Raw genomic sequence first — 24607 nt, 5'->3', positions numbered from 1 at the left:
TATGAGATCCAAACACAGAGAAGGACTCTCTTCATTTAATTGTGAAGCTGGACTTGTCATCCTTGTCTGAACTCTCAAACTTCCATCAAAGACAACAATGGCAGAAAAGTTGTGGATGGCTGTTATTAAGATTTCTGGGAGACTGATCTGGAATATAGGTTATTCAAATCTCTCTATAATACTTGCACAAGAGAATAATGACAAAGTTGTAGCTCTTTTTCTGCCTATACCTTTATACTGTGCCGATTTGATAGAGGATACCTTGTCAAATTCAGTGGTTTGGAAGATAACATGCAAGGGAGCAGATCTAGAATTGCTCAGCGAGCTTGTCTTTCCTTGTGACATTGATCTGCCTTGGAAGCTGTATTTCTCAAGCTGTAGGTTGTTGAGCTCAGCGATAAAGCACCTCAAAGGAGATTTCTTTCTTGGTAGTAGAATGAAACTTTGAAATGCATTAGCAGAATTAAGTGAAGAACTCTCATTACCTAGTTTTTCACTTTAGCAAAATAACGGTAGTAAAAAAGGAATCTCGAAAGAGAAGGAAGGAAGGAAAGAAGAAAAAATGCAGAAAAGAGGGAGGGAAATGTTGTGTGTTTGTCTGGCTTTTTTAATGAAGGAATTGGTCTGAATGAAGGAAGAAGAGCCAAGCTAATTTACCATACTAGCCTTGAATTATTTCTCATGAAGCACTTTCTAAGGGTCTACTGAAGATACTGTGAGACTCTCATTGATTTGTAAAGGGTGGTACAGCATACTGCTTCAGTGTGGTGAACATTGTTGTCATACCTGACAGAAGGTGGTTGTAAAACTTCTGCCTGCAAATGTAAGTATTTCACAAAGGTGATTATGTAACCTGCCCCTTTCCTCTTTTCTTTTTATAAGAAAAGTGTGCTTCAGAAGATATCTGAAGGTTGGTCTTGAGTTCTTAAACTATCCTGTCTGACTTTTCAGTCTGAAACAGACTCTCTGGCTCATTGTAACTATAAACTAAGTTTTTATATCATCACATCTCATTGCTTTCGTCTGACTTCAGTATCACCAGATAAAAGAATTTAGTTGACTTCTCAGCTGAGTAGTTGGCCTTAAGTCTTTCAGTGTCAGTTGCATGATCAGACCTGACCAATGGCATTATTTTTGTTGCAGTCCCTGCTTGTAGGAGAACAGCTCTTGTTTTAGAAGCAATTGATGATAACTGTGAAGGAATTGGGAGACTTGCCATGGATAAACAAAGGAGCCTAAAGGAGCTAAATAGAGCCTATTTTCAAGGCATGGAGTTGTTTACCATTTATTTTCTTAAAAACCTTACCAGCAGCCTTAGAGTTTAGCAAGAATAGGCATTTTGCTGTCAAGTCTCTCAAGATTTCTCACACTTGAACATGGCAGTGGGAAGACTTACTGCATTTATGGATAAGCCTTTGATAACTTCATGATCAGAGGGAGTGTTGGAGGCTAGGATAAAATTATAAACCTTTAAATTGAGAATGGCTTAATATAATGTTCGTACAAAACTACTAATAATGCACTTATGGAAAGAAAACTGTATAAACTTGTACTGGCACATGTAGCCATCTGTTGGAGCAGGAGGCTGATATGGGAAAGGGCTTGAAAATATTTTTTTAATCTTTATTTTTAAATGCTGTTCATATGGTTACAGAGAGGGATAGACAACAGATACAAATGGGTAACTAAGTAAAAGAGTGTAGAAACCACCTGTCACAGTTTCATGGGAGAGTGTTTATGTTCAGACGCTCTTCTCCACCGCTTTGCTGGTTACCAAGGAGTTGTTGCCTCGTGGCTGGTATTGGTAGCCCCCTCTCACACACCAGCACCTCCCCTGATCTTCTCCTGTGTCCTCCTGCTTGGTTTATTGGAGGAATGATCCTCCTGCTTTTGGATGCAAGTCTTGAACCAGGTTAATGGAAGCAGCAGCTTGGTTGTAATAGGAGGAGAAGCTTAAATGCTGTATGATATACCACTCTGTGGCAAACCTGAGTGTAAAAAGGAAGGATTTATTAACCAGGCTTTATTGCTAACACAGTTACCGTCTTTTTGGACGTAAGTACAGAAATAGAGCAAAATGCCCCTTTAGATCAGCACTGTTGAGTTTCTGTCTCTTTTCATGTATGTTACAGCCTGTCAGGACTTCTGCATGACCTTTATCTGAGACCCTGTCCTTAGGTGACTCCTTCTGAAAACTGTTGTCACAGAAAAGGGTATTGCTTTGGGGGCATATGTAGGCTTTTATATACCTAAAATCTTATTTGTGTTCTCTTTAAAATGAGACCTTTTTTCCGGTGAGGAGAGGAACATCAACTTCAGTGAACTGAAAACTCACTTTTCTGAAGTTGGGCTGTGCTATGAATGGGAAAAAGATACTAATTTTAGAAATGCTCGGCTCCACCTTGCTGTGTCCAAGGCGCATACAATAGTGTGCAGTAATTCCTGAGCTGCAGGACTGTGCTTGATTCAAGAAAATGTGTTCATATTTAGGTATCAATTTAGCAGAATAGATATGTGCTGTATTGCAGGTCTGGTGAGGGGAGTGGTGTTGAGAGGAAAGAGTTGTATAACCACTGTCCATAATAACTTCCTATATAAAACTTTGGTTTTCCTTGGTTCAGATGTTTGAACTTCCTTTCAAAATTGTATAATCTTGGGATTCCTACTCCAGATCTCATCAGTTGGCCTTTCTGTGAGAGTGACTAGTTTCTCACTTGGCAGTCCACCACAGACATTTCATCTGCTCATGGAGTTCAGTGTTTCAGACAAGCACAGAGAATTAATATCAGAGCTTCCAGTTCAAAAATTCTTCCATCTGGCACTTCAGTGACCTTTTTGTATTTGCCTTCCATATGACAGAGACAGTTGGTTTAACATCAGCTTCAATTTTAGAAATAAAACATCCATTTTGGGAGAGTGCCTTTGAAATGGGCTGTGAGAGATGTATGAATAAGTTTGTGCTAGATACAGAAAGGAGCATATCCCCGGATACTATTTTCAGTCTCTGAGCTCTATTTTCAATTGCATTTGTTAGTTGATAGCTAGCTTTGCTCGTAATCTCTGTATCCAAGTAAAGTTCAACAAATACTACCCAAGAATGTGAATTACAGTTCTGGGATGCAGTTGATCCTGTTACCCGTGGAGGTTACCAGAGGGGAAACAACAGGCCATCAGGACAGGAGAAGAAATGTCTTAATGTACAGTTATTTTTAACTCACATATTTCCTCCCTCCCTCTCTGACGGTTACTCTATTTCTTGTCCTTTCGTTCCCCCCTCACTCCCCTATATTTTTTTTGTCTCACGCAAGCTCTCTTCCTGCTCCGTTTAGCTGTGCCCGTCAAAGATTCAAACCAAAGTGCTGGTGATTGCAGGGAAGGGTGAGTGTTGAAGGACCTCTTTCAAATTTGGGCCTGATTGCAGTAGTAGGTCTAGTATGAACTCGCTGGTGATGTCACACAGCATTACATGCTCTACTTCCCTTTCACAATTTTATTCGCTCCCTTACCTCATCACTTGTTCTTCCTTGATCTTTTCCTTTCTCACCAATTGAACTCTCCTCTTGACCTGTTCGTGTTTCTGCTTGTGAATGCAGCAGTCTTTTGTTGACCCTGTCTTCTCAGTGGAGAAAAGAAAGAGCTGCCCTACAGCTTTGTTCTGCAATGAGAATGATTCTCCAGATATAGTTGCGTTTTTATTTTAGACAAAGTTGCTTATAATACTCCAGAACATTCCCAAATTGTGTTTTATAAGTAACAAATGTCAAATTCCAGTGCTGCCAGAATCTGCAGATAACTCGTGCAGTTCTCAATTGCCATGGAACCAAAGCACAGTAGAAAACAACATGCATATAAAAGATAATGAAAACTCATATCCAGATAGGATTTTTTTTTCCGTGAAAATTAATGTTGGCCTTATGCTCTCAACAGTTCAGGTGCTGGGTTAGCAGTCACTTGACTGTTTATGATTTTTTCTTTATATCTCTGTCAGCTAAATACAAGTGCTAAGTCTCATTCTCTGTAATAATGAGGTTGTTGTGCTACCTTCCAGAGGGCTTTGGCTTTACAAATTATGATCTATATCTTCATAACATTTCACTTAAAAAAGCCCAAGTGCTTTACAAAGTTAATTAGTGCTCCCACTTTCTGCTTGTGATAGGGTCAGGATCATTATTATGAACAAAAAAATGGGATTATGGAGAGGTTAAGTGACTTCCTTACTTCAAGTGACTCAGTAGTTTTATTTTTGCTAAATCTTGGATTTCCAGGTATTAGGCCCTTTCCTGCTGCTTCCAGAATGGTGCAAATGGGGTGAATTCAGATGTTTTCTTCTGATTTTTCAGTAAGAATTTTGGATGTTCACTCTGCTATTTAGCCAACTCACCACTTTTTACTAAGATGTACACAGTAACAATGAACGGTAGAAAATTGTAGATGGATATTTTACATCAGTTCATAGGTAATGGATGACCAAAGTAAACACTGGTAGGACGTTAAATGTAGAAATTAAAAAGCAGATATAATGCATCTTCCTGAAAGATGTGAAGAAGTTCAGAGTAGTTTACACTATACAAACATATTTAAGTTTTTTCTTCCGTGTAGTAGGATGTTTGGTCTATCATGCCAAAGTTGATGGTTCTTTGTTACTGAGGATATCTTTATTAATCAGAATAAATTCCACTGATACAGGACAGGACTTTTACTAAGTAGCTCAACAGATGATAAATTCAGGGGACATTCATGACTGTCTTGAAATTCATGAACCATAAGAGCTATAAATTAGTTACTTAAGTGATCACTCTTACCTCTTTAAATGCTATGTTACTTTAAACAGTAAATTACTTAATCCAGCAATCTTTAATTCTAAAAATCCTGTTTGTTTGGGATCTCTTATTTTTGGTGACAGTGATGAAGTAAAAGAAATCTTGCATTGAAACTGTATTAAAATAACTACATTTGATCAACATATATATATATTTTATATCAATCCCAGATGCAGATTAAGGAGTTTTGCTTGAAATGCTATAAGGTGATTCAAAGAGACATCTTTATTTAGAAATGGTTCCATGAATGGTTATACAGATTTTCATTTGTTTAATGGGGCTTATTATGGACTTTATGCATGGAGCAAAAATACAGTTCATGTGATTTCAGTCTCTTAACTTCAGCAGTAGTCTTTATGGGAGCAAATCAGTTATTTGCAAACATTGTCTTGAGATATGATAAATACTGTGATGTTAGGATGGGGGTTGTAAGAAACTGTAGCCCAGAGATCCATGCTGACATAATGATGACTAAGCCGGTTTATCAGAAAGCAGTGTTGGGATCTTAAATTGATTGTGAGACTGGGTAGGATAAAAGGGGAAAAAAAGACTGTCCCAGCTCTTTTGTTGTCTTCCGACTCTGATCAGCAAGTAAGAAAGCTGCAAAGTTTACACTATGTTATGCTTTCTTGTGGTTCTAAGATTTGGAACTTTGAAGTGTCCTTTCTGTAGTGTTCTCAGTGTGTGGTAATGGTTCTTTTTACTTTAAATAAATAAAAATCACATAGAGAAACGCTAGAGTAACTTTTAATACCAAATGCGCTAAGTTTTGTGGGGCTGCTTTTATTTTGAATTACATTGGTATAATCTGTGATAGCGCAAGTAATGTTGGAATTACATGAATATTCTGATTTTCTAGATAAGTCCTCCTTTTGCTATTTCTTTCAAAAGCAGAGAAGAGCTCTTCATGCAACTGCAAAGTGGCTGTTTGTGCTGAAGGTTTTAAGTGGCAAAATCACTTCTGTCTCATCATCTCTCTTTTTGACATACCTTTTTAGTTGAGACTGAATAAACAGTTATGGAAAAAAATTAAAAAGTGGGTGTACTTCAGTCATCAGATGTGGAGAGTGTATGAGATACCAGTGGTTGCTCTGGTGACTACTTGGTATATTGGTGTACTGTATGGCAGCAGAGTGTGAAACAACTTGGGGAAATACAGTTGTGTATTTAACATTAATATCTTTATGTTCATGGAGAGGTGCTTCTGTTGGACCATACCTGGGATGCCAAGCATCCTTTCTCCAAGGCTGGGGTCGGGGACTCTCAAGTACTAATACTGTTACCACATTGGGTAGGAGCAGTCATTGTTATTTTCAGATTAAATCCTTTCCCATGAAGACACCAAGTCCCTGGACAGTTTCTGAGAGCTGCTTTGGAAGTGCTTTTCCAAACAGCAACTTCAAACACAACCCCCCCCAAGTTTCGGTAGGACCACTGTTCTCTGGAGAAGGGCAAGACTCTGTCTAAGGGAGATTGGGCGTTGGAGTCTAGTTGCAGTTTTCCAGGACTTTCACCTTGGAATCAAAGCCGAGACTTGGGGGATGAATGCCCTACATGTAAAGTTCTCTTGTGGAGATGCATGGAATGCATGCACACCATTGCCATGGTTTGGTTTTGCCTTTTTTCCATGTAGGAAAAAAAATAAAAAAAAATAAAATTAGTCATCTGTCCCTTGTCCCTTCCCCTCTGACACTGCATTCTCCAACATCTGTTTTTCAGCATGGTTCTCTGAGGTACTGCTGTTGGGATTCCTGCCAGGTGGGAACTTAAGTGGAAGAAAGCAGCCATACCCCCTCTTAAATTTCATGTCTTGGGCCACCTAAATGCCCAAGTCAGAGGTGGTGAATTGGCCAGTGACTTCCCTGAGCCTTTACTCTCTGATATGAGATTTGGAAGGATGGTAATGTCCGCTTGAACAATCCTTACATGACAGTTTTTTACTGTATTGCCTGTTCCACTTGTAATAATCTGTTGTTTTAAATGTATTATGTTGATTGGCCTACTTTTAAATCTTGTTTACTATAAAGGAGAAAGCATAAACGAAGATCCTCTGCTCTCCATATAAGATCTCCTGTCAGAAATACCTCTTCTGAAAGTGGTAACTGTGATTTCATTGCACCACTTTCAAAAGCCAGATAGTTTCTGAAATAGTTTGTGCTTCTGAAAGTTAAGCTTTGAATGCAGGTTGTGGTGGGAGAATGGCAGTAACTCCTGAAGGCTAAAGAATCACTCAAAGTGTTGACATACCTGAGTGTTTACTTGTATGATGAATTTTATTAAAGAAGCAATAATTAAAAGTGCTTAATGGCTCATACTGTTTGATAGACAAAAGTTTCTTTAAATGGATATCACTTTCATGCTGAAAAGTTCTTGCCTCCTCTTTCCCTTGATTGTATTTTATAAAGCATAATTGTCATCTTGTTAGTTGAGAAACCCAGATATCACCTGTATTGTCTCTACATACATTTGAGGTAAGAATCTGTAATAGTTAAAGTGCCATTAATCACATTGTCATGTAGCAACAGTTTTAGACCATGGTGGCGTTTACAGCATCTCAATAAGTGTCTGAGCGCCACTGTCTTAGGTGCAGCATCACATAGATTCATAGAACAAGGGTAAGGAGGGGTGATGAATTGTACAGATTGACTTCCTATATGTCATGAGCTCTTAAACTTGTTCAACTTATTTCATTTGCTCTGGTAACTGTAGATAAAGCAAATATTCAACAAAAACATCTAGTTTTAAGGGTGTACTGGCAAGAGATAATTTCCAGTACTTTCTGGATTGTAATTTTCAATGAAGTGCATGAGGGTTGTACTGTGTGTAAAATCAGTAAAATAATAGCCCCCACTCTGAAGAACCTATGGCTTATGTAGGTAAAAGAGATGAAAAAGGGGCAAAAAGAAAGGTCCTGTCTTAGAGATGGCAAAATTCTGACTAGCCCAGACTATCAAATAGGAGCATCTAGAAGGGACTGAAGATGAACCTGTGTCCTTTGTGACAAATATTGCTCTTTAACTGAAAAATAGTCCTTACTCTTACACAAAAAGCTGAAAATAAGGGAATGGGTTAGTCTTCTCCTGACTACCAGCAAGGAACTTGCAGATGGTGAGCAGTGGTTTACCAGTCTAAAAGCTTCTGATGCCAAGTATTTGTGTATATCATTTGAGAGGCTGAAATTCATAAGTATCCCTTTTATTATGTAGTACAAAAGAAAGATGATACTGAAAAGGATGAATTAATTTAATAGAAATAATCAAACTTCCTGAAAGTGATCTGGTCTTGATGGTGAAATCTAAGATCATTTGCATGCTCAGGCAGACCTCCAAAATACATTGTGCATTGGTCTTTCTCAGTACACTGTTGTTTTGTTGCATGATAAGTTACTATAGAGTAATTTCTACTATTAGCTTTAGCACAGGAGTGTCAGATCAGCATGCCCATTGCACAGGAGCAAAGGCAAGGATATTGTGGTAGCTTAGCTCTTGCTGATGGAGGGAAACCTGAAATTACCACAGAGTTTACTGCAACCTTAAGCTGTGTTTTAGACCTGCTCCTTTCAGATTTCACAGAGCAGAGTTCCAGCACAAAGTTGAGTTTGACCTGTCAATGACAATGTAAAACAACTGCTTAAATATTGTTTATCTTCAGAGTTTTATAGACAGGGCAGACAGATTGGAAATGTGTACACTTGTCCTGGGTTCAGCAGTAGCAGTCATACTCATTTGCTGTTGTTGAGTAACACTCAAGAACAGCAAAAGGGCAGCTCTCTTGCCTGTCGTCAGTGGTCATTTTGGAAAGAATGTTTTATTTCTGCTAGGGAACTATTGATGTAGGCAAGAGAGAAGTGATGAATGAAACCCCTTGCCGGCACTGGCAGGAGAAGTGCTGCATTTGCAGAGCAGGCACAGGAGCATGGGGAGCAGCCCCTGCTTTTTCACTTCTCTGCAGTGTTCAGTCTTTTCCTCTAGTGTTGCTGGTGTTTAGCCTGTGCATCCACGGCTTGACATCTGAGTGGGGGGCTGCTGTACATCTTGGTTTTAGTCATTAGAAGATGATTGTGGGATTTTCATCCTACTGCAGATTCAGTCTAGTGACCTGAAGGTTAAAGTGTCTTCCTTCAATATCTAAATCCAAACTCTTACTGCTTCCAGTAGAGATGATCAATAGCATGTCTTGCATTTTTAAATGCAATGCTTGCTTGGCCCACATTAGAGCTAGACATGGGGATTTTCCAGTGGAAGAAGAAACTAGAAGGAGCAATCATGGCATTATTATCTATAGTTTGTTTATAACTGTGGATTCCAAACATTTTAACCAGCTACAAGTCGCCTTTGATAATTTGAAAGGAAGCCAAGTATAGCTTTTTAACCTTCCCTCCATATGTCCTGCCTCTGTTTTCTAGATCATAGGCTTTCATAGGCTGAGTAATACTTACTGATTTATTTGCATCCGTGTTGATTAAGTGAAAATGAAAGCACTGCTATTTTAATGATAATTTCAGCTTACATTATGTTAAAACACCTTTGTTGGTAGATGGCATTGCAAGAACATGGATCTGGAGACAGTGGGCAGTATGTGGGTGCTTGTCTGTGCATATAAGTTGTTTTAGGGAAAAGAAGCCAATTAATTTTACAAGAAGGCTAATTAAAAATTCTTTGTGCACCAGTTCTTTATCTTTTCTCTCTGAAGTAATAGACCAAAATTATATAATTGCCTTCATTTTGGCCTGAGAGGGATTGAAGGGGGGCTGTTCCTTTTTCTCAGTTAAATGCTGGTTAAATTTTAGTCTTAGGAAAACCACTGTAATGAGAAGAAATGTGAGCCCTTGTAAAGCTAGTAATGTCCTTCATTAGAGTTGACCTGGTGTATGACTGTTTGGCCAGATGGCACTGTGCAGGAAATGTACTTTAAATTTTTAATGTGCAAAAGAAATCTTTGATCTACTGTTACAGTGGATCATCAAACCCACAAAACATAAAAACCATGAGATGTAGTCACCCAGAATTTCTAGAAACAGTTGAAGTAAGTTGGATATTAAGGCACAGAACTCCTCCAGGGGAATAACAAAGAATAATTTATTGAAGGTGTTTGTATTGGATACACTTTGTGTTATGGGGAAGGAGTCCTGATTAAATGGTAATGGTAAATGCTTCTTTTTCTTATTTGATGTTAACTATTTTATGACAAGTGTTCCAAAATGCTTTGATTGTAGGTGTTTGGATGGAACATCATTCTTCTTTCATTTTATGTATGTGAACAATGCAGCTGATAGCAAATTAACACTGTCTATCCTTAAATACTTGCAAACATTATGGAAAAAGTACATTTCAGGTTCTTTTGATTTGCCTTATGATTTAGGGAGCCTCTTGGGACTGCCTGCATCACACTTCATAGCTTTCCCTGTAGCCTGAAGGCTAAAATTATTTCTTTTCTTCCCAAGTAAAAGTTGAGTCTCTTATGGGTGAGGCCTTGAATACAACACCCCACCAACTGTGCAATTTAAAAATAATGTCTTATATGTTGGAATGTATTAACATGAAAAACCAAAATGTACATTACTGGAGTATGTAAACTCACTCATTTAGCTCTTTCGAACTAGCAATAGTATATTTTGGTATCTCAAGCAGCAAGTTGTAGTCTTTGAGGCTTGGCAGAGTCATACCTCACAGTAACAAAGAACTGAACTTCTGTGCTTTAGTGTGTCATTAAGCTGCAGTCTCACGTTTCAATGCCTGGGAATTGATTTACTTGTTTGATTTTCTGAGGCATATAGTGATAATAATAATAATAATAATAATATTTTATAAGCATTATTTAAAAATGCAGTAATATACCGGCATTGGATCTTTGGCAGGCCAGCACTGAAGTGTGCACACAAACTACCATCATTTATTTTAGTTTAGTCTCATCCAGTTTTAAATAAATGGAAATCGATACTGCTTGCGGTTATCAGTGGCTATCTTGGAGAAAGAGGTGACGTGGTAAGACCACATTGTACAAAAAACCACAATGTATGAATTTTATGTAAATTCCTCTTTTGTCTTTCTTTTTCAGGATCTTTTAGTATAGTTTGAAAATACAGGCTATTTATTGTTATGACTGTGGTGTGTGCCCTTATGTAAAATGCATCCCTATGTAAAATGTATGTGTTGTTTGCAATTTTAATATAGAAACAGAAAGCGAATACTTCTGAAGTCGAATGCCGTTTTGATGCTGGCTGATGTATTGACGTGGACTTTAAGCCTTGGATTGACATGGACTTTAAGCCTGTTAGAGGCAATGAATGCTCTTTTTTCTTTCAGATATGTGTCACAAAGATGTCTACACGGAACTGCCAGGGAATGGATTCAGTGATCAAACCTCTGGATACAATTCCTGAAGATAAAAAGGTCCGGGTTCAGAGGACACAAAGTAGTTTTGATCCATTTGAGAAACCAGCTAATCAAGTGAAGAGGGTTCATTCGGAGAACAATGCTTGCATTAACTTCAAAACTTCATCTGCAGGAAAGGAGTCACCTAAAGTCAGGCGGCATTCCAGCCCCAGCTCTGTAAGTGCACAGTCCTCACACCGGCACGCGTACCACATGGTGGAATTGATAGCACTAGAGAAACGTTTTCTTGTTTAGGAAGGAACTGATTACTTGGAAACAAACCAAAAAACTTATGGCTGCTATAAAAGATGTTTCCCATATATATTTGTACTGCTGTGTATAAAATGGAATAAGAAAATAGAATTTGGTAATTAATATATTTTTACATTCCTCTCAAATATTCGCTAGGGTGTCTTACGGGATTCCTAAGCAATTTCCTCTCCTGATCCTGGTATGGCATTACAGCTGCTCTAATGTTTATGTTGCAAATTTTGCAGAGGGTTGCTTATTTGTGAAGAGTAATTCTTCCCCATGAAGTTTAGGAAACCATATGAATTGCCTGTTTTATTTTTAGATTTAGGTTTTAAAGAAACAGATCAGATTTGACAGATTTTGTTTACACTTTATCTTTTTAAAATCAAGTAGTAAAAATAACGCTTATTTCCATCTCAGAACCTTTGTGTGCATGAGAGAGAGAAGAGAGAGAAACAACTGAGAAGGGTTTGGCAACACATCATCATTGTTGCATTATTCTCAAGTATTTTGAAAGAAACTGGAGAAATAAAATGTCATATCTTGCATGAATAATGCCCAGAACAGGTTTCTCCCAAAAGTCCTTCAAATTATTGAAAAGCTATTTCTGTTATGCTTTGCCAAGGAAAATCCATAATAATGTGACCTTTGAGTTGAATACTAAGGGATCTAAGCAGAATGGATCTAACACTTCAAATCTTAGTTGGCGAGAAATGCTTTAGAAGGTTGATTGCCTCTTCTTTTTTCTTTTCTTCTTTTTTTTTCTCCATCTTCTGGACATCTTCTGTCCTCCCTACAGAAGTTTGACTGAATCGTGTCAGACTTATAAGAAGAAATGACAGAGCTTCATTTTCTGTAGATGAGCTTTGTTTAACCCATGTGATTTTACCGGTAAGATGTCAAGCCTCCAGGGGACCTTCCTTTTTAGAAAAGGTTACATTTTAAAATGTAACCATCTGTAGCAAAAACAAATCTGCTTTTTCGTCATCACCTGGCATTATATAGCTGCTGCCAAAGATGTCTCTGGTGTGTTCCAGATGAGTCCGTAACAAGCAGTTCTTGCCATAAAACTTTTACAGTCATTAAGGGATGGATGGGGTGATTCGCGCTGTGCATGATGTCTGAGTATTGTTTGGCACCACCACCACTCAATTTAGATGGCTTTTTTTTGTAAGTCTTCCCTGAAGTGTTTTTGTATTAATTCACTTCCCATCTCTGATGTTCTTGTTCCTCTTAGAAGTTATTATTTCTGTTAATGCTTTATTAACTTATTTTCTATTAAGACTCAAAGAATTTTAGTTGCTTTGTTTCCAGAATTTTGAAGTAGACTTTTTGAAACTGTGTTATTGGCATCTTGTACTTTTCCAGCAGACTGATACTCTGCTTCATCCATTCAATCTCATATGACCCCAGTATTTTTTTAATGTAAATGATGTTAATGCTTCGTCTCCTAGTATGCAGGTGGTTAGAGCCCTAGCTAAACATACACTTTTGTTAATCTTCTGTTATGGTGACTCACACAGACTTGCTGAGGACATCTTGTATTAAAGTAGGTGCATAGGAATTTCCTGAAATACAATTCTTATATCTCGACTTCCTTTAATTCTCCCTGATTTTTATAGCTCTGTTCAGTGAAGTCAGTTCTTCCTTCTGCTTTGAGGCATTGTTAGTAATTTTTGACTCTTCCTCGCAAGGAGTGATCCCAAGAGCACCTGGCAAGGAATAACTTGTGGAATAATGTTAGCATTCATGACAAGGAAGGTGGAAGAGTAGAAATTCACATCAAAAGGTGATTTTAGCCCTCTGATGAGTGCAGGTCACACCTGGTCCTGCCCAGCAGACTTAAGTTCTTATGTCCAAGGCAGAGGCTTATGATCAAGGCTTATGATCAAGCCACTCCCCTTCCTCCAGAGCCTGAATAAGCTGCCCCAGGCAGGGGCTGTAATGATGCACATTTCTTTCAGCATAGGTCTGTGTGGTTAGTTGCAGGAATTTGTCATTCTCTGGTTTTAAATTGCACTTAAACTGATGAAGGGTTTTGAGTTTAATTTTTTTTCTAGTCCTGATGTATAGCAGATGTCCTTGCTACTTCTTCTGATCATTACTTTTTTTTCTTCCATTGCAGAGGACTGCTACGTATTCTTCCTAATTAAGTTAATACTTGATTCTCTGGAAGTTCTTCTGCTGAATAGATTATACCAGCCTCAACGGGCATTTCAGTTTCTGTAAATGCTCTTGAGCATGCTATGGCCTCTGGCTTCTACTGGCTATAGTTGTGTAGTCGTGTTTCAGTTTTAGCTTTGCTTTCTGTAAGCTTTATTTGAAGATACTCTGAAAGATGTATGCTACCTTCAATCTGCACTTTCTATGCTTGATTAGTGGAGGGACTGAATTAGAGATAGGCTTCTGTTTAGTCTCCTCCCTTTCATCATGTAAACTCCTCTGTAGCCATCAGGTGCAGAAGTGATGTCTTACAGAAGGTACATGGCTGAGTCTTGCAGTCTCTGTATCACTGCTTTAGCTCAGGTGAAAGTCCTTTATTTGTCTCAGAAATAACATTTTTCAAGAAGTGAGCTGAAAGACCTTGTTTATAGTTCCCTGTGCCATCAGCTTCTGTGTTGATTAGTTTCAGAAGCAGTCTTGGCATGCATCAGTTTCACTGTTTGGGGAAGATCACCACATAATACTCTGCAGGTAGCACGTTACCCATTTTGTGTTTTCTGTGACTTTGAAACGTGCTGCACCTTGTGATGAGAAGATTACATGCACACGCGCGCACACACACACACACAGACACAGAGGCTGAGGAAGCGGGAGCTCCATGTTCCTGCCCACAGGTTGTCACTTGGATAAATCATTTGCTCTTGAACATAGAGTAATTTTCTGCAGTTAATGTCACACATCATTTCAACCTGGTAGAAATCCTGTGCAGTTAATTAGTGCAATAGCATACAGACAAAAGTTTGTTTATAAGAACAAAAAAATAACATGTTAAGTTTTACACTTCCACCTGAGTCTTTCCACCTGACATTTACATACTCATTATGTAAGCCAGCTACATTGCATTGCGTTTTCTTCCCCTCTTTAACGTAAGAAAACATCTAGGGGTAAGATTTCCAAATTACTTAAGCTGATTGAAATTGGATGTTGTTATGGAATGAGATTTCCAGCACAACAAACTTAACCCGTTTCTCACATCAGAATAATGGGTAATACTCACCTTGGAGGTAGTGAAGTAGGTGTTCGCCTACCACCTATCAGCCACTGTTAGAAGAGGGGAACTTGGCTTGGTAAACCTTTGCTCTGATCCAGACCAACACAACAGATATATGTATATATATTCTGTACATGTAGCTATAGTTGCACGTACTTCTCTATCTGTCTGTATCTATCCCAAAAATCTTTTGCTGAGTCTTTTACCTACCAAGGGGCGAAATTTGCTTTTTTTCTTTCCTTAGCTGGACACAATAAAAAATGCAGAATTCAAAACTAAATTTATGGCAGTCTTTCCAAAATAACACTGGCTTTGAAAAACAGTTTGACTCTAATTCTCTGAAAGTTTATTTTGAGATCCACACTCTTTAGGCGTGTCATTATTATTATTATATATTTTTCTCCAATGCCAGGTGAAGTTTTATTACATTCACTATACACATTTTCTACACTATAGAATAGTACTTTTGCATTATACGTAAATAGAATTTGCAAGTTTTATGAGCTAGCGATCTGGTTGTCATGGTTTAACTCCTGCTGACAACTAAGTTCCACACAGCCACTTGCTCACTCCCCTTAACCCCCCCCAGAGGTGGGAAGGGGAGGAGAGCTGGGGAAAAAAAGGTTAAAAACATGTGGGTTGAGATAAGAACAGTTTAATAATTGAAACAAAGTAAAATATAATAATAGTAATATTAACAACAATTATAGTAATAAGGAGACACAGAGAGAGTGGGAGGAATAAAACAAATAGAAAGGAAAAAAACCCAAGTGGTGCCCAATACAATTGCTCATCACCTGCTGACCAATGCCCAGCTCATCCCTGAGCAGTAATCAGCTCCTGCCAGCCAACTCCCCACAGTTTGTATACTGGGCATAATGTGCGGTGGTATGGAATACCCCCTCCTGACTGTGCTGCCTCCTAGCTTCTTGTTCTTCACTGGCAGAGCATGGGAAACTGAAAAGACCTTAGCAACAACTAAAACATTAGCTTGTTAACAACTTTATTCCCATACTAAATTCAAAACACAGCACTGTACCAGCTACTAGGAAGGAAATTAACTCTATCCCAGCCGAAACCAGGACACTGTTCAAGATTTAATTACACAGTGATAGGCATCAGTTTGTTCTCTTTTAATGGCTTAAGATTCATGTCAGAATTAAAATGCCATGCTAAGGTATAAGTACTACCTTTCAGTTACTTTTTAAAAACTAAATGCATCAAAACACTAAAAAAACATTCAGATAAAAAACATTGGATAAGCAATGCTTTATTGTATGGATTCTGCCCTCTGTCTGGGAGAGCAGCTTCTCTTCTGTTTCTGTAACTTATATTAATATTCAGTCCTGTTCTATTCAACTTTCCTCCAAAAATGTGCAAGCAAAAAGCAAGAACTGATCCTATTAACACACTGTAAATCAGTTGTATAAGAAATCTAACTTTAAAGCAGACGCTGAAGTCAGAGATTTGTCTAAAAGTTAGGCATTGTTAGTGTCTGCCTAAACGCTTGGTGTGCTGTTCTTGCTTGTCTTCCTCTTCAGGTTACCCAACTGTCTCCAGTTTTAGGAACCTATTAATTACTAGAGTAACTGCATACTTCCTGTTTGATACTTTCTATTGAGGTAAGATAATTTCAGAGTTCAATGTAAAGAGTGGGTCTTCCTTTTCTGGCACAAGGGAAGCTTTCATAATTGTTAACGTGAGGGATACACTTTAGATGATGAGGCAGATAAAATGTGGAGGTTGGTCCAGCTTCTGTGCTTTAGTAGCCTGGAGAACAAGTAAAGGGCTTTAAAAACTGCATCCAGCCCTTCCACAGAGTCATCTGTGGTCACTTCTGCTCAGATTGGTCTTAATTTATGGCTGCATATTAAAAGGTTAGAAAGATGCAAGCAATAGGATGGATCAGATAGTGAGAGACCTGAGATTAAGGCTCAGTTTGGATTCTCTAACATCTTTGTATCCCTTGATCACTGGAAAACAATCCAACTTGCAAGGTTTAAAAAAAAAAAGTGTGATCAAATTGGTCTGTTACTGTAGGTTGAATGCAACCTGAAATCAGTGTGAAACTTGCATATGGTTTTGTGAAAACAGCTCTACCATTGTGTCAAAGAAAACAAAATATAAAAGGGAAAAAAAAAAGTCTTCTGTTCTTGTGATTTAATCTCAGTTAAGCCTCTTGGCCTACCTTTTACTTTGAAGTTTTTCTAGCAATGTTTTATTTCTTTTGAGGCATAGAACAGATCTTTAGATTTGACTTTCAATAAATTACAGCGGTACTGTGAGCATTATATTTTTCCCTTGAGGATGGTTTTATGTCAAAGTTTAATACTCTGCAGTTTTGTGCTTTTGGGTTTGGTTTTTCTTGAAAGGTCTATTTAAAATTTCGACTCGGGAGTGTGACAGTTAAGTGTGACATTCACAAGCTGTTTTGCAGTTATGAAAAATGCATGAGAACAGAACCCACACAACTTCTATAAGAATAGTCAGGTGATTTGCAGTGTAATTTTCCATTAAAGCTTTCTTTACTACATGGATTTTGAAAATTTCTAATGGAGGTATTCACATGGCAGTGTAGTGCTAGGACTCATATTGCAAGATCTTTGATTAAATCTATTATCCCTCCTACAGGCTGTATCAGTGAAGTGGCTATTTGAAATGACCTGGTCAGAAAAGTCAGTTTCCTCTCATTTCTTTTTCTCTCTGTTATTTTTAATACTCTCGCGTCACTTTGAAATACTAGCTTCTGCTATTTCTGTGTTCAAGAATTTGGCATACTCTTTCTATCCTATCTGTATTTCCTTAACTGGAGGGAAAAAAATATCTAATCTTGATTACTCTAAGATCTGCTGCTAAAGATGCTCACTCCTAGTGCGCAGTGGTGCTCTTAGACTAATCTTGCACTGAGAAAAATGTAGTCTAATAATAAGAAAACTACCTTAATGGAAACTATCTGGGAGGAAAAAGACATAAAGGCAAACAAGTAAAAGTCCCAGTGGGTTTCCTGAAGGGAAAGAGGTGCACCATTCTGCATTCCAGTTGCCAGTGTCCTCTTGGGGATAACATTCTTCCATGACCAAGCTTTCCAACAATTCTAATCTGAGTGAGGAAGTGGGCACCTTGAAGAGGAGATCTATGCTGTAGGGTGACCTGGAAAGGCTGGAAGAGTGGGCTAACAAAAACCTTATGTTCAACAAGGACAAGGTCATGCGCTTGGAGCACAAACCAAGAGTGCAGCACAGGCTGGGAACTGCCTGGCTGAGGAGCAGCTGTGTGGAAAGGGACTTGGGGTTCCTGGCTGAAATGGTTATAATTTTCAACAGTTGCACAGAACTTCAGATTATTTAAATTTCTTCCATAGCCCATTAGTTAGGTCCCTTTAAGTCTAAGGCTGAATTTTGGGGAAGTTTTGTATTTTTTCTTTATCTCTGTCAGACTTTACTTCCTTTTAATACAGAAATAAAAGGAAAGGTGAGAAGTGTCTGAATTTCTTACCTTTATATGCAATTTGTAATTGTAAGTTTGAGTCAATGTGTGAGGCTTCACTTAAAAATAAAATGAGAAAACGTTGGGAAAATGGTAATTTTGTTCCTTCATTTTCTAAAGTCGTTTCATGTGCCGAGTGAGATCTGGCTTGGTATTTCATTAAGAAATACCATGCAAATTAGTTTTCTGCTGCCTCTGAAGTGCTTTTCTACACCAGATACCTTCAAAAACTGTAAGCCTTTTACGATTACAAGTGCAAGGAAAAATAATGTCCATTTTCACAAAGGGAGATCTAATATTGTGAGAACATGTGCAATCCCGTCTAGTGATCCAGCTGGAAAAGAGCTGAGCTGCACTGTGGAGCAGCCCCACGCAGTGCCCCAGGGCTCAGCCCCGCAGCATCAAGGCTGACTTGCCACCCTCCCCAAAGCAGCCCGAACCGCTCATCCAGTGCCTGCTCATGCTGGACAAGAGCAGACCAGAAGCAACCAAAAGACAAGCAGAACCCCAACCCCTTAGCCACTGCCTGTCCCATATGCAGTAAAATCACACAGCTGATACCGTCCTCTTTCCAGGTTACAAGTTGTTGTGACCTTTACACTACGGTTTCTAGCAGTATGAAATAAATCTCGGTGTGAAAACAAGGGTGGATGTGAAACACGTGTATAAACCTTGTCCTTTTTCTGTCTTGCTTTGAGAAAACCGACAGTGAACTATTCACTGTTAACTAGCATTTCCATTCCAAACAAAGCTACTCGCTGTGTGTTTGCTGCAGCCTGCAATTTAGGAAATACTTTGCTTTCCCTTTTTGTTACATGGGAGACACTTTTCTATAGTTTTGAAATGTTGCATTAGTCTGTAATTGGATACTTACATGCGAAGGCTACTTGAATCAGTATTTTACTCACTTCTATTAGTGACATATTTAAAAAAAAAAAATGATTTAATTAAAAAAAAAAATTTCTAACCAGGCAGAATTCATTTCTGAGCACAGATTGGGAACCAAGAATATTACTGCCTTATAAATAAACCTCCAAATAATGTAACAGGAAAAAGATCTGGGAGTTCCCATACAACAAATTTTCATCAATCTAGTAATATTTAGAAACTGCATAGCAAAATAATAAGTTGTTCAGTGTATTGGAGGGCGATGAAAGGGGTCAGTTTTACAAGCATACATGTGTATATCCTGATACCGTTCGATGGGAAGCGCGGATGTTAGTCTCAAAACTAGGTGTATATACATCAAAGTTCCAGAATTTTGGCTTAGGATGAATGTAGAATCATTGAGTAAAGAGAATTTTTGCATATTCTAATAATGGTTAATTAGAGAGGTGCGATGATTATAGTGTAGATGTGTGATTATAAATGGTTATAGTGGAGAGGCGTGAGATACCAAATAATTTTACCTGAGATGCTCTTGTCTGCTTAAATAGAAGTACAGTTTTTAGTCTCCTTTGATTTAAAACTTTCAAACATGGTTTCAAAGGTATTTACACACAAATGTGTCCTGTACTGTAATGTTTGTTTCCTTTCAAAAAACTTGAAGTTGAGCACTCTTTCTAAATTGGACATAAGATCCTGAATGTGAGTGTAGACTGTGTGCAGCTGCACATGGCTTAGAGTCTCTTTGTTGAATTGAACCCTAAAGATGCTGGATTTGCTTGTCTGCTTTGCTGTGTTATAACAAATCAGTCCCTGTATGTGATTTCAGCATCAGTGCTGACCTTCCCAAGTTTCTACTCTATACTCTTTTTGTTCCTTTAGGTATAGGGCATCTGAGCACTGGAGTCTAAATTATATGTAGGTAATGCTGAGGGCAGGTGTAGGTCAGTCCTTCTGGTCCTGGGGGAAAAAAATAAAAAGCCCTTTCCTTCCAGACAGCTGGAAAATGGGGAAATTTGGGAAAAAGGGGTGCACTTCAAAAAACCCAAACATTTTCTAACAACTTAGTTGGCAAGTTTTCACGTCAGGTGAATTTCTGTTTTTGCAGAGTTGTGGTGTCCTCTGTTAGGCCTTTGTAAAACGGGCAAATACCAGTCTGTTGCTAAAGCCAGCTGAACTATCTAGCCCTTTGAGCAAAAAACATTGCTTAGCTTCATTTGGTTTTAGACTCCTACCTAAGGAGGATGTTAAATCTATAGGACTTTATTCAATTATGCTCGATATACATGCCATTAAAAGTATGGTGTGATTATATACACAGTCTGAGGACTGTGAACATAATTTGTAATCAAGATACTCTAATAAAAGGTGCTTTCCTTTAGTATTTTGACCATTCTTTTAACAATGATTGGTACACTGGGACATTGACTACCTGGAGCAATGTTTTGGGGAGCCTTAAAAAAAAATTTAGAAATTCAAACAGCTCTTTTAATCTGATTTTTTAGGGCAGATTAAGACTGTTGCTTTAATCTCTTAATGAAGATAAAATGGCTTAGTTGTTAATGATCTTTTTCACCTGTATGAAGTGATGTACGTGAAAAATAAACCAGAAATTTCTTTGATTAAGGACATAATCCTTTTGATAATTCTGGTGATGTCAGGCTATGGTTGGTATTGGCAAACAAGCATCTGGGATGTTGAATGAAGTTTTATTTGGGTAGCCTATTATTTCGTTTCATTAATTCCGTGCTTTTTTTTTTAATTGTTGGCTGCTGAAAGCGTGCAGGTCTGTGAGTTTTGATAATGACATTTGGTATCTAAAGGCTGAATCAAAGCAGTTAATGTTGTGGGTGCAATACATACTGAAAGGTCATCTCTTCTTTTTGTTTTGTTTTGTGTAGCCCACAAGCCCCAAGTTTGGAAAAGCAGACTCATATGAAAAACTGGAAAAACTAGGGGAGGGTTCCTATGCTACAGTGTACAAAGGGAAAAGCAAGTAAGTGGTGGTTTGTTTTTTTGGTGGATTTTTTTTCATGTAATTTACTGTGTAAATGAAAATAAGCAGAAAGGATTAACTGATTTTACTGCATTCTATATAGATCCCCATGAATTAATGCAAAGTGCTACTGATTGCCATGTGCTGTAGTGAAAGAGGCTGAGGCTATATTGCATAGGTAACATATTACCTTCACATCTGAACAAGATGAGATCCCATTTTGTTAATCTGATATTTTGTTTGTGCTTTAATGTTGTACTATTTTCTCAATATCCACACCAAACTAATTTTTAGGGGTAAAAGATTTTTCTGATGTTCTGAGAGTAATTCTGAATTTATGCAATAAGTTGTTAATATTTTGTTTGTGGTAAAATAGCTTGACTAAAATAACATGAAGGGAATTAATGGAATTTTGGACAAATTTAGTTTGTTTACAAGAGTTTATTTACAATTGGTGCAACTACTCCAACTAAGTATATATGTAATGTGCATACATATAAAATATTTTTCAGCCACTTCTTTGATGTTATTTGTGGTAACTTTTTTATCCACGGTGCCCTAAGTGCTTCTATGTTGTATAAAATAATTCAGTAAACACATTTAAAACACACTTCTTGAGCTAGTGTTTCAGCTGAGAGTTCTATCTTTTGTCAAGCAGAGTGTTCTGTGCAACTTCATATATTTAATCAAATTTTCAATAATAATAAAGCAGTTCTGAGAGTGGGGACAATATCTTTATTTGAAAACTTTGTCTAATGAATGATAGGTGAGGCAACTCTACCATTCTCAGCAGAAAGCGCATAATGACAGCCATGACATAATAACTACTGAAACAAGGAAATCTGTGTTAGCATTTTCCAGGGTTACTAAGTTAGCAAGTTCTGAAATATTTTTTTTTCACTGAATATTTGTAATAAATCATATCGAGGGGTGTCCTCATCTCTCAGTAGTGAGCATAGTGACAGATGATATGAATAAAGCCATGTTCTAAATGTAGAAGTATTTACACTTGTGCCATGCCAAAGCATGTATTGTCTTTCATTGTCAGCTTTCTCAAAAAAAACAAATCCAAACCAAACAGTTACGCTGTACTGTTTTATTAGGGTCTAGGTAATAAAAAACAGTATGGATTTCAACTTGCACCTTATTGCTAAAACCCTTCAGTAAAATCACAGCCCCTATCTGGTGATAGTTATCCCATATGCCTTGGCTTTCAGTAAGATTGAAGTAGGGCAACAGGGTTGCTGGATGTCCCATCAATGAGTGAAACAGACTGAAGGTTAAAAAACAAAGCAAAGTGCTTCCCTGAAACTATTTAATTCAGTGGCGATCTATTGTATATGATCTGTATGATCTGTATGAACATATATCTGTATAAACATGAAATGAAATATACATCGGTTAGAAATGCTCATTTGTTTTAATAGAACTGACTACAGATCTGTAAGAAATACCTCAATGATTTTAATGGTAGTTGAATAATAAACTGAAATTACTTGGCTGTCTGCATTTTCCATTATAAATAGCAAACTCTAGATAGCTAGTGTGAATTACAACAATTATATGTAACTTTATTCTGCTGCTTCATAACATCTTTTCCAAGGTCTTTAAACTGTATTTTGGAAAAAGTGTGTGTAACTAGAGTGTGGATAACAATGCATATTCAGAGACTATTCATAGTGTTATAGTAACATTCCTTCACCTGCTTAATTCTGTTTGGCTTACTTCTTTTTTCCTGCTGAGAATTGAATAATTCCCATACAGATTCAGCACCTCCAATCCAGACCTCCATTTCTTGAAACAGAAAAACAGCTGAATTACTTCACATCAGGAGGAGCTTGTACTTTAGGAACAGGGGAAATACTAGGGCAACACCACAGGGCCTATCTGCTATTTCATAAGGAGTTGTTGGCTGAAGGTTAACGTACCCCTGTTGCCTTTTCTGTTCCCATGAGAAACAGAAATGTCTGGCCTAGGTGGTATCCACAAAGAAGAAAGAGCATCACTGTGGTGAATGGATGGGCCAACATTGTCTCTGGCCATTGCATGAGAGCCTAATTTTACTGCTGGTTTTCTGGCAGGCTGGCCCTGCGTGTTCATAGCTTCATCTAAAATGGTACAGGAAAAAGTAGAGAAATTTTTTTCTGGCACCTGATGCAGGTGAGACTGTGATACACATCACTGTGTTCCCCTGGCTACAAGCTCAATGGGAAGAAAAATGATCAAAAAGAGTGAAAAGAGGGCTGTTGGTTTGGTGTGTGCCCAGTTTGGCTGCTGAAGGGTTAAGCCCTCATCATACACTGCAGAGTGCAGATATGACATGGTTTTGGAAAAGTTGGAAATACTTGCACAGCATTTTGTTCAAAATGTCTAAGAATCTCTAATTCTCAATCAGCCCTAATGCTTGGCTCTCTCATTTTGCCAAAATGTGTCTGAGATGTGTCCTTAACTGTAGTTGAAGATGGAGAATTTAAGATATGATTGAGCTGTTGTGAATGATGCTTTATTTATTTATTGTGCTTCGTATTTGTCTCCAGCTGCATGTGGCAAGTAGTGGGGTTTGGGTTTTTAAATGCATTTCCTGCAGTATATTTCAGCTTTTTAAATTTCCCCTGCTGATCATCATAACAGAGTAAAAAACTTGTGATTTTACCTTTCTATTTGGAAAGACTAAAAGATACATTCCTTGCCCTTAAAGAGAGCAAATCAGCTATTCCTTTCTTAAAATTTAAAGTAACACGTGCAATAACTTGCTTTCAGGGCAAGCCTGGCTTCTTACAACTTGGAGCAAGTTCTGTGGTCCCAAGCCTTTGCTTTCCTATCAAACCCATTACTTTTCTATTTGAGTATTTGTGGTAGTATCCCAGGAAAGTGAAATGAAGTGGGCTAATTCCTCTTACTGGATGATGGATTTCTCTTTTTGTAGTCAGATAAAAATGATTCCCTGGGGTGAGGAAGCAGCAAAGCGAATGGGACTGTGTTACTGAGGAAAATGAAGCAGTATTCTCTTAGGCTGTGCTTTTTTGTTTATTGGAGAAAGAGCCAAGCAGCCATTTGTTTTTGGCTGACAGTTGCATCAGTAGGCAAATCTATTTGATTTCACATGTTGCCCATCAGGCGTGCGTAATGAAACTCATCTTGGCATGTTCATTTTCTACTTTCATTCAGGTTAGATTCTCGCTTTTAACTTTCTTGTATAAAACCCCAAGAGGCTGCTTACTGCATGAAATGCAGATGACTGAAGTGATTTCTGCCTTTTTTTTTCCATAATGTAAAATTTTGAAGTAGGCCCAGTAATTTACTGGTAACACTGTCAAAAATGATGCAAGTTCCACTGACTCTGTGTTTAACACCTTGAGCATTTGCCATAAAGTAGGTACAAAGCAACAGGTGCCTTTTGAATTCCTGTATCATTCAGTTGTGCAAATTTGCTGCACAATATCTGTCTGTGTATCAGCATAATCTTTCTGCTGCCATTGACTGTCTTCCCTCTTGAGCTTGATTATAAATTTACCTGAATGTACAGCATTAGGATCTAGCTTGACCCATGGCACGTATATGCTGGTGTGAGTTATTAGAG

General features: G+C 37.9%; 1 protein-coding gene across 6 annotated transcripts in view; it reads left to right on the top strand.

Moving 5' to 3' along the window:
• CDK14 (cyclin dependent kinase 14) overlaps window positions 1-24607 on the top strand; it is a 321217-nt gene that overhangs the window by 75062 nt on the left and 221548 nt on the right. For all 6 annotated transcript variants that reach the window (XM_062605168.1, XM_062605171.1, XM_062605172.1 and 3 more), the window contains 2 exons: window positions 11126-11371; window positions 20933-21027. In XM_062605168.1, the coding sequence (XP_062461152.1) occupies window positions 11126-11371; window positions 20933-21027 (341 nt within the window). The remainder of the gene's footprint in view (window positions 1-11125; window positions 11372-20932; window positions 21028-24607) is intronic.

This window comes from Pezoporus occidentalis, unplaced genomic scaffold (assembly GCF_034315485.1).
Source record: "Pezoporus occidentalis ecotype Australia unplaced genomic scaffold, CSIRO_AGI_Poc_V1 ctg9, whole genome shotgun sequence".
NCBI classification, from domain to species: Eukaryota; Metazoa; Chordata; class Aves; order Psittaciformes; family Psittacidae; genus Pezoporus; species Pezoporus occidentalis.
The sequence above is the reverse complement of the archived record's forward strand: the minus strand, read 5'-3'. Positions and strand labels throughout refer to the sequence as shown.